This window comes from Hemitrygon akajei, chromosome 3 (assembly GCF_048418815.1).
Source record: "Hemitrygon akajei chromosome 3, sHemAka1.3, whole genome shotgun sequence".
In the NCBI taxonomy this organism is placed as follows: Eukaryota; Metazoa; Chordata; class Chondrichthyes; order Myliobatiformes; family Dasyatidae; genus Hemitrygon; species Hemitrygon akajei.
In genome coordinates, this window is record NC_133126.1 from 150,706,747 (window position 1) to 150,717,891 (window position 11,145).

The window sequence follows — 11,145 nt, forward strand, 5'->3', positions numbered from 1 at the left end:
GTTAATAAACAGCTCTACAAACAGACATTTTTGCCAACTTGACAACTTTCCTGTTCTCTTGTCATACCCTTGTTTTAGCTCATGTATCCAAAGCCTTATTATACAGACTCAGAACCAACTTCAGAACAATTACAGCAATTAGTGAAGAATCACATTCCACTACCTTTCAAGGAAATGATTACATGATCTAGAATATAATGCACCAACAATTTTGCTACTTAATTTATATTTTCCTTATTGTAGATGCAGATTGTAAATTAGGATCTAAATTTTATAGGACACTGGAGTTACATTTGTCCATTAATTGAACAGTAAGAATGCCTTGAGAAGGTTTATGACACTTCCAGCAAATTACCACCACAATTATTCTTTTTGACTGCCACAATAAGAGTTATCGTCATCACTCCTATGCATGGTAAGTCAATGAAAACTCTTGCAGACGTGTGCAATATTCAGAGCACAGTAATTTCTTTCAGAGACAATCAGCGTCTCTTAAGTTGCTTCTAATTTTAAATGCCAATAAATATACAAATGGTGCTTACGAATGTCAGCAAGGCATCATTCCACTATGATACCGAATTTTGATTTTAATACAAGAAGTCCACAATTCCAGGATAAATAACGTTCATGAAAAATCACTACAATGATTATGCTTAATCTACCTTTGTTGTGGCTTAATGCCACTGGATGTACAACTCTTTGTGGATCCACACCTGCAGTCCCCCCCCCCACCCCAAAACATTATTTGACTCAAGCTGCCATATTATCCTGAGGCAGTTAGGATAATAACTGGATAATATTATTATCCTAATCAATCCCTACCATCAATCTTTGCGTTTAATACTACAAAGAATCTTAAAGACATCAGTTTTTAAAAAACTATCATTCCAGTGCCTCCACAATAAAAACAACCAAGACTGTAATACCTATTCATTAAGCTAACACCCAAAATCCATACATCCATGCAACAGCAACTTTTTGATAGCATGATGATTGTTTATGGAACTTGTGTTAATAGGACTGTACTGCCACACAAGTGTTAGCTGATGAGTCATCAGACAAAAAAGACCTTTCTGAATCATCCTTATGCGAAAGTATGGCTTTTTCTGACAAATACCTAACCTACAGATTAATAGCCATTTAATTATTTACCATAATACTGCTTTACCACCATTTTTTTTGAAATCAATCAACAAATGAATAGTCTACTGGCTGATAAAAGTTGTAACAAAATTTTGATCATTAAGTTTAAAACAGAAAAATATTAAAACCAAAGATGATTTGATAAATCTGACAGTCTTCAGTGATGTTTGATATAATGAAATAATGAAAATCTGAAGCAATTTGTAAACAAAAAAGGCATTTCAGTAGTTACTAAAATCTCTGTTAATAAGATCACAGACAAATACTGTATTGTACACAAGCAGAGAGGCTACAGAAGGACTAAGACAGGTTAGGAGAATAGGCAAAAATGTAGCAGATGGAATGTATGACCATGAACTTTGGTAGAAGAAATAAAAGCATAGACTACTTTCTAACTGGAGAGAAAATTCAAAAATCTGAGGTGCAAAGGGACTTGGAAGTCCTCATGCAGGATTCTCTAAAGGTTAATTTGCAGGTTGAGTCAGTGATGAGGAAGGCAAATGCAATATAAGCATTGATTTCAAGAGGACTACAATACAAAAGCAAGGATGTAATGTTGAGGCTTTCTAGGCACTGGTGAGGCCTCACTTGGAGTATTCTGAGCAGTTTTGGGCCCACTATCTAAGAAAGTATGCGCTGACATTGGAGAGGGTTCAAAGGAAGTTCATGAAAATGATTCTGGGATTAAAAGGTGTATCATATGAGGAGCATTTGATGGCTCTGGGCGTGTACTTACTGGAATTCAGAAGAATGAGGGGGAGCTCTCATTGAAACCTATCCTAAGTTAAAAGGCTTACAATATGGAGGGTGGATATGGAGAGGATGCTTCTCACTGTGAGGGTGTCTAAGACCAGAGGACACAGCTTCAGAATAGAGGGATATCCATTTAGAACAGAGATGAGGAGGAATTTCGTTAACCAGAGAGAGATGAATCCGTGGAATTCGTTGCCACAGGTGGCTGGGGAGGCCATGTCACTGGGTATATTAAAAGCAGTAGTTAGTACCTTCTTAATTAATCAGAACATGAAGGGATACAAGGAGAAGGCAGCAGATTGGGGCTAAGAAGGAAAAGGATCCGCCATGATAAACTGGTGGAGCAGTTGATGGACCAAATGGCCTAATTCTGCTCCTATATCTTATGATCTTATGGCCCTATAAATACTTGTACAGTATAATCCAATATCCACATTGTTTTTAAAGGCAGGTAAACACATCAGGCCTCAAAATATGCTGACATAATGAGAACAGCTCAGGGTACGATGAAGATTTATGCCCTTATATAGAGTCAGAATGATGGCAGTGAAAAATAAAACATTATCCTGTAGGCAGCACACACACAATGCTGGAGAAACTCAGCAGGCCAGGCAAGCTTCTATGCAAAAGAGTACAGTCGACATCTCGGGGCGAGACCCTTCATGAGAACTCATTCTGTTATGTTCCGAAATGTCAAGTGTGTTGCTTGAATTTCCAGCATCTGCAGATAATCTCTTGTTCGTGATTATCCTGTAGGCCTAAGGTAACCTCAAATATTGGGTGGTGAGATAGACAGTCCATGTGCTGATCTGGGGGGATATTGTTGATATGAACTGACAGTCTACTTTAATGACAGAAATCACACACACACACACACACTATATATATATCGTCAAAGACCTTTTATCAGAACCAGTCAATCATCAACCAGAGATGTTGACTGTTTTTCCCTTCATGGAATCTGCTTTACCTGCTGAGTATCTTTCCTTTTAATTTCAGATATACAATGTCTGCAGTGCTTTGTTTTCAGACATGTTCTCAGACTGAGAAGTACAGATCTGCATTGCCAGAGCAGAATCCAAAAGGTAGTATGGCATTTACAAACTTTAACAAATAGTACTCTTTCATTACTGAGGAAATGAAGGAACTAAACCAGGCATAACAAAATTATGATATCCGCTTGCCCCCCCCCCCCACCCCCCACCAACCAAAGGGAAATGGAGATTGCTTTTCTATACTGAAATTGGGCAGATTGTTAAACCACCAGGGTTAACCTGATGCTTTGGAACAGAAGTGTTCATTCATAAACCAGGCAGGTTGCAGAAAGCCCATCCCAAATTAAAAATAAAAACTGAAAATCTCAAATAAAAGCATAAAATACTGGAAGGACTCAGCAGGTCAAGCAAGATTTGTGGAAAGAGAAGCAGCTAATGTTTCAGAAGTTTCATCAGGTTCTTTGGCTCATCTGAAAGCCATTCTGTTACTTAGAGTCAAAGAGCACAGAAACAGACTCTACAGCTCATCTAGCTTATGCCAAAATGTTATTCTGCTTCATCCCATCGACTGGTACCTGGACCGTTGCCCTCCTAACCACTCCCATCCATGCACCTATCCAATCATCTCTTAAATTTTCAATAAAACTCATATCCACCACTTCTGCTGGCAGCTCGCTCCACACTCTCACCATCTCCGAGTGAAGATGCTCCTCCTCAAGTTCCCCTTAAGAATCTCACTTTTAACCCTAAACTTAGATCCCAAGGTCTGGTTTCACCCAACCTCAGTGGGTTTGCATTTCCCCTATTGATATTCCACCTAATTTTGTATGCCTCTATCAAATCTCCCTTCATTGTCTCAAGCTCTGGGGAATAAAGTCTTAACCTATTCATATACAGTATACACACAGTACTGTGCAAAAATCTTAGGCACATGGAAAAAAACATTTCTGTAAAGTGAAGATGCTTTCAAAAATACTGTAAAGTTTCTAAATATCAAAAAGTTTACTATAAAGAACAATAAACAGTAAAAAAAAACTATATCAAATCACTATCAAGACCATTTGCCTTTAAAACTACATCAGTTCTCACAGGTACACTGTCTTGCAGTTTTATAAGAAAATCGGCTTGGTAAGTTGTTCCAAGCATCTTGACGAACTTGGTTCTGCAGACCTCCACGATTCTTGGCTGTGTCGCTTGCTTCTGCCCCTCCAGGCTAATCCCACACAGACTGGATGATGTTGAAATCAGGGCTCTGTAGAAGCTATACCATCCATTGCAGAATATCTTGTTCTTCTTTTTGCTGAAGATAGTTCTTTATGACCTTGGTCGTGTGTTTGGGGTCATTGTCCTGCTGAAATTGGGACCGATCAGATGCCTCCTTGATGGTATTGCATGATGGATGAAAACCTGCTTGTACTTCTTAACGTTGTGGATTCCATTAATTCCAATCAGATCACCAAATCCATTTGTAGAAATGCAGCCCCAAACCGGAAGGGAACCTCTGCCGTGATTCACTGTTGGCTGAGGTCATTCATCCATGTAGCATTTCCAGCTCTTCTGCAAATGAACTGCCAAGCTGCCTGTTTGAGCAAAACGTCAAACTCTGACCAGTCCAGAGCACTTGCTGCCATTGTTCTGCACCCCAATCCTTGTGTTTCTGTGCAGAGGTGAGTCCCTTGTCTTTGTTTCCACTTCAGAGGAATGGCTTTTTGGCAGCAATGAAGACCAGTTCTGACTTCTCCGGACTGTAAAGGGGCGCACATGGGTTCCTGTGGTTTCTGTGAGTTCACAGCTGATAACAGCACTGGACTTCTTCTGATTTAGGAGTGTCAATCTGATGGAACTTGTCTGCTGCACTCAGTTTCTGTGGCTGACCACTGCATTTCTGGTCCTCAAGCTTGGACAGCAAATCTTGAAACTTCTGACTGCTGTGAAATTTCTGCTTGCAAGAAACCTTGCTGATGAAAGATAACCACTCTGTGTTTTGTTGCTATGCTCACTCTTGCCACGGTTCAGGAAGTGATGACTTAAAGGTAAAAATCCTCACCTTTTAGTTTGGCTGTCCTATGCCAGTTTGATTCCTTCTACACCAATTTCTGCTTTACTTCATTTAACTCATTATATTATTAATCATTAGCATCTTGTTTGATAGCTTTATTTCATCATGCTCTGGGCTATATACCTACAAAGTAATCAAGTTTTTATTTGAAAAGTGGTCTTTTACTTAATATGGTACTTTTTAATGAAATACAAAAAAATTCTCTGTAACATTTAATTTTTTTGGAAAAAGAATGTTTGGAAATCTAACCTTTGTTCCTTTTTGCTAATGCACTGTGCTCAGTACCCTGATTTATGAAGGCTACTGTTCCAAAGTTCTCTTTACAACCCTGTCTAGCTGTGATACCACTTTCAAGAAATTTGAATCTGTACTCCTAGATCCTTTTGTTCTACCACATTCCTCAGTGCCCTTCTATTCACTACATGAGTCTTACCCTGGTCTGTCCTCCCAAAGTGCAATACCTCCCACTTGTCTGAATTAAATTCCATCTGCATTTTTCAGCATATTTTTCCAGCTGGTCCAGATCCCACCACAAGCTTTGATAGCCACCAACCTTGATGTCATCCACAAATTTTCAAACAAGTTTACCATTTATCACCCTAACCGTTGATATAAATGACAAACAACAACTGACCCAGCACCAACTCTTTGGCATATCATTAGTCACAGGGTTTGACAAGAGTGGATTGGGATATTGTATATTATTTTCTGAAAAGTTGATACTTGGTAAGTGGGAAGTCTTCAAACATGAAATTTTGAGAGTACAGAGTTTGTATGTTCTTGTTAGAATAAAAGGCAAGGCTAACAGGTTTACTGAACCTTGGTTTTCAAAGGATATTGAGACCCTAGTTAAGAGGAAGAAGAAAGGGGTGTGTTGCAGATATAGGAAGCAAGATACAAATGAGGAAGAAGTATAATAATAAAAAGGTTAACAAAGAGCTATAAAAAGTTAAATAGGATACCCAGAAATAATTTAAATAAAAGTAGACAACTGTATTGTAGAAGGGCTAGTGATGCATTGTAATTATAGTATGTACCCGGTAATAGTTTGTAGGTACCAAAGAAACTCAAGCAATTTGATCTGCTGTGTGCTTAGAGGATGACACAGTGGCACATGTAGCAGAGCTGCTGCCTTGCACCTCTGGTAAACCAAATACAATCCTGACCTCCAGTGCTATCGATACAGAACTTGCACATTCTTCCTATGACCACATGGGTTTTCCCAGCTGTTCCACTTTCCCCATACGCTCAATTCACCACTGTGAATTACTGTATCTTTGTGCAGTGAGTGGCTCACAGGAATGTGGCACAACAAGAAGGGGTTAGAGTGGGATTGGGATAAATAGGTGCTGACACAGTGTGCTGAACGGCCTGATTCCATGCAGTATGAGTATGACTCTGTAAGCAGGAACTTCAACTCGGAGTCCATAAGCTGAAGTCCACTTTTCACACTGCATCACAGCAGTCACCTTTAAATTTATTTCTGAAGGCAACCAAGCTCCTGAGAGTTTTTAAGTTGCCCAGGACAAGAAAGACAAAAGTTTACAGAAATGGGGACTCTGAAGGTGGTGTTGACAGAACATCAGGCCAAGAGACTTCCAACATACAAGGCTGCTCCAAACTGTACAGCGAGGTAAAACAAACTGATCACTGCACAGGGGAACAGGGGGATATTTAAGAGACCACAGTAAAAGAAGAGAAGACAATGTAGGCAAGGAGGAAGGGGGTGTGTCAGAGAGTAGACAGATGCTGTTCTCTGTGGTCCCTAAGGCCATATTGGTAATTTTGTACCAAACTTAAGGTTGAATCCATAGGATTAGAACAAAACTGAGTGGGAAGACAAAGATCTAATTGCTGTGATCCACACAGGAACTAACGAAAAGGTAGAACTGAGAAAGAGGTGCTCAGAACAATTCCCCCAAGTACTTCCCTGAAGTCCATTCTGTCTCACGTACCCATTCACATACCATCCCACCTCAAAACAAAATTCTCCCTTCAGCCATCTGCATGAGTGCTGATTTACAGCACTTAATTGAATTGAATTGACTTTTATTTCTTACATCCTTCAAATACATGAGGAGTAAAATTCTTTTCATTACATCTCCATCTAAATGTGCAATGTGCAATTTATAGTAATTTATAATAAATAATACGTACAATAGGACAGTCAATATAATATAGAAATATAATTGTATCAGCATGAATTGATCAGTCTGACAGCCTGGTGGAAGAAGCTGTCCTGGAGCCTGTTGGTCCTGGCTTTTATGCTGTGGTACCATTTCCCAGATGGTAGCAGCTGCAACAGTTTGTGGTCGGGATGACTCGGGTCCCCAATGATCCTTCGAGCCCTTTTTACACACCTGCCTTTGTAAATGTCCTGAATAGTGGGAAGTTTGCATCCTCAGCTACACTGGGCTGTCCACACCACTCTCTGCAGAGTCCTGTGACTGAGGGAAGTACAGTTGCCATACCAGGCAGTGATGTAGCCAGTCAGGATGCTCTCAACTGTGCCCCTGTAGAAAATGACCAACTAACACATCTTTGGTATGTGGAAGAAAACCAGAGCACGGATGGGGAAGGCATATGTGAACTCCACACAGGTAGCACTGGAGATCAGGAGGAAGCAATGTCACTAGAGTAGTTGTTTTACCAGAATTACAATGCACTCCAATTCAGTTCCTACAGAAGGTCATCTTTCTCTTAAATTGTCTTAGGGATGTGAACATGCCTACACTTACTGTCCATTGCCTAGAAGGATGGTGACAAACCCCACAGAAGTTGGTGGTCAAGATCCTAATTGACTGGTACTTCCAGTAATGAGACCTAACAGTGATGGAGGAACCAGGAGTGGAATATGTAAGTCATGCTAATCTGTGCCGATTACAGATGACTAGGAACAGCTAGCTTCCATCCATAAAATATTGAACCAGTTGGGATGTTTGGATGATCCTCTAAGTTCACTGTCAGCTTTTTGCTACCACAATAATTCCATGTTTAAAACTAAATTCAGGTTTGAAACATCATAGGATTTCAAGTTAGGTCTCAGAATGGCTAGGAAAGAAACATATCCTTTACACTAGTGTCCGATCATCTAGTGCACCCTGCTTTTCAGAAAAAAATAAGGCAATTGATTGATGATTTCTACTTAATGTAGCTATTTTTAGAGTGTTAAATACCTGTTAAGACTTAGAACATATCAATACAGACGACAGAATGGAATTGATCCGTGCCTTTTGTGTTTTGGCAAAATATCAATGGAAACTGGACAACCTGCATATTAGAGCTTTAATTGGTTTTGAGATTGCCTGTGTCCCTTCCCCTTGGTCTCCCTAATTCTTGTGGCCCTTTCACCCTTTCTCTTCCCCACCCCCAAACCTTATGACCTTTCCATTATTACGCTCTGGTTCCCAACTCCTTCCCTTTACCCTGTGGTCTACTGTCCTCTCCTATCAGATTTATTCTTCATCAGTCCCGTGTCTCTTACATCTATCACCTCCCAGTTTCTCACATCAATCCTCTTTCCCTCCCCCATCCATCTACCTTCCCACTCTCACCTGGCACCTTTTATTCCGGCTTCTGCCTCCTCCGTTTTTCCCCAGTACTGAGGAACAGTCTTAGCCTGAAACACCAACTGTTTATTTCCCTGCACAGATGCTGCCTGATCCACTGAGTTCTTCCAGCATTTTGATTGTGTAGCTCAAGATTTCCAGCATCTGTGGAATTTTCTGCGTCTCCCAAATTTTCTGTAGTATTTCAGATTTCCAGCTTCTGCAACAAGTTGGCGGGATAGTGAATTGTTCTAAGGAGTATTTGCAGACTTCAAGAGGTTGGTGAAATACCCAAGTAGTTTGTCGTGAAGATAACTGGTGTCCCTAAATGTGGGGTGTACAGTTTGATGACAAGAAGCAAGATACATTAAAGGGCTACAAGAACAGAGTATCAGAGTGAGCTTCATTGAAAGTGGTAGGACAGGTCAACAAACAAATGGGATCCTGGGCTTTACAAATGGACGCATGGAGTACAAGAGCAAGGAAGTCGAAATGAAACTTTATAAAACGCTGACTTAGACAAGAACAAGCAAATAAGCAGCAGACCAGGCCAGCGGGCTCCTTAGCACTCAGTCTGATCATATCTGAACAATTGGTCTCATGTCACTGGAGTCAACTCAATTCCTCAGACCATATCTGTGTGCCACAATTTAGCACTGAAATAAAGACTATCCTGAAGATGCAGAGTGTTTCCCTAAAACGATTTCATGGATGAGAGAGAGCATTTAATTGTGCAGATAGAATGGAGGAGCTGAGATTGATGTCTTGTGATCCGGAGGAGGATTAACAGAGGACATAAAAAAAGTTATTAAAATCATAAAGTGTAAAGAAGGCTTGGATAACGAGTTATTTCCATCTGTGGAGTTGTTAGGAATTAGTGGACATTGTATGGAGTGATTGGCAAAATAAAACTAACATGCAGAAAAACTTGCTTCAGAACGAGCAACTAGGATCGGGAGCTGCACTGGTGACAGGCTCAAACCTCAAACCCCAAACACAGCCCTCTTCCACGTCTGTACAAGAGCGTCTAACCGCGCGTTTTTATTCTCTAGGTACTACCGAGAACAGAAAAATGATGTGAATAGGTGGTGGTGGTTGGGGTGGGGGGTGGTGAATAGAGTGTTCCAACAATTGTGGGTGCTGTTCCTGACTTCGATCACATTTCCTTGCACAGCCAATGTTTATTCTGGAAATTCAGCCTCGGCAAACTGCGTCCGGGCTTTATATTATGTTGCTTTTACTGCTCATTCGGACTTGAATCCGTACAAAGCAGGGGCTGTGGGCTCAATAGGTATACACTACAAATGAATCGCCCGGAAAGGAAACGGCTCCGCTCTACAGGACTGTTAGTGAAGTGTTGGGAAGCCGAGGAACGGTCGCCGCAGTTAGACCTTCCCAGCTCTGGGGCGAAGAGTGGCTGCGCCAATCCTGTTTTTCATAGATAAAAAACAGACTTTCCTGGAATTTACCAGCGCCATATCTTTTTATTTATTAACCTGAAATAAAATCGACACGATTAAGAAATAAGGCGCTATACTGCAAGTCTGGGCATCTGGAGACATCATAACAGACCCGAAAGACGCTGGAGCTGTAAGAGTTTACCTTGCAATTGTGCAGATAAAGCCTCCTGGTGCTGCTGGTACTTTAACGACAGATTCTCCGCCTTCTTTAACTGATTGTGCATTTCATAATATAGTAAGAGACCATAGAGAAACCCAAAAACTATTGTAAGGAAGAACAAAGTTTGAAAAATCTTTTTCTGTCTCCTGGAACACATGCTATTCCCCATTTTTCCTTTCTCGTTTTTCTCCAAAACGAGCACTTTTGGAAGAGTTCCGGGGGGCTTCCCCGCAAACACACACGCACACAATCCAGTTCACAGTTTATTTTCAATGACAGAGAATGTTGGGGCTCAGTAATCAGATGTTGAGAGGCATTCCTGTAACTTTAGCTCTTTCCTGACGCTGAGAATCCGTCCCAGTTTACAAGTGGCAAAGCCCAACAAAAAGAGTCTCTGATCCAATTTTGGCAATGAAGAGGTTGTTGGAAATCGTGCACGACTTGGTATTTCTTCGGGTTCCAGCAAAACGCTGCTTTCATAACCAAAACTATCATTCGCGTTTTATTCTGCACGGCAGAAAAAGTTGCAGGGCCTTTTCCAATCTCCCCTCTTACGTGTCACTTCAACTCCGCTACAGCTGCACATCGGACAGGAAATCCCACCCCATCCCACGGCGATTGGTCGCATTCCCACTCTTCCACTTATTATTGGCGGATTCCTGAGCCCAGCTCTTTCTCTGAGTAGGTGGTGAGTAACAGAGAGTGTCTCGGAATGTAACTATTACATTACACTTGGAGACGCTCCATTCACAGTAGGGAGAGGATGATCGAACAACAGGATCCCCCGAAGGTAAAAGCCTTCACTGGCAGTTTCCATTTGGCCCTGATGATTCTTTAGTTAAGGGCTGCCAAGTAGCGGAGCAAAAACTCAGTTTACGTAATGAAATCATAGGGTGACTGGATGACGAGTCGTCTTTCTAAGGAGTGTTAAAAGATTACCAAACGGGACTGTTGCAAGCAATGCCGGAGGGTGGAAGGAGTACTTGCCGCAAAGTGTTCTCTAATGCTGAAGAAAACAAAGGCTTGC

The 11,145-nt window shown here is 41.0% G+C and overlaps 1 protein-coding gene across 3 annotated transcripts in view; it reads right to left on the reverse strand.

The window, feature by feature from the left end:
* Positions 1 to 10,717, reverse strand: part of golim4a (golgi integral membrane protein 4a) — a 100,729-nt gene extending 90,012 nt beyond the window's left edge. For all 3 annotated transcript variants that reach the window (XM_073041039.1, XM_073041038.1, XM_073041040.1), the window contains exon 1: positions 10,101 to 10,717. In XM_073041039.1, coding sequence (XP_072897140.1) covers positions 10,101 to 10,287 — 187 coding nt within the window. In that variant the 5' untranslated portion in view covers positions 10,288 to 10,717. The remainder of the gene's footprint in view (positions 1 to 10,100) is intronic.
* Positions 10,718 to 11,145: the final 428 nt, after the last annotated feature.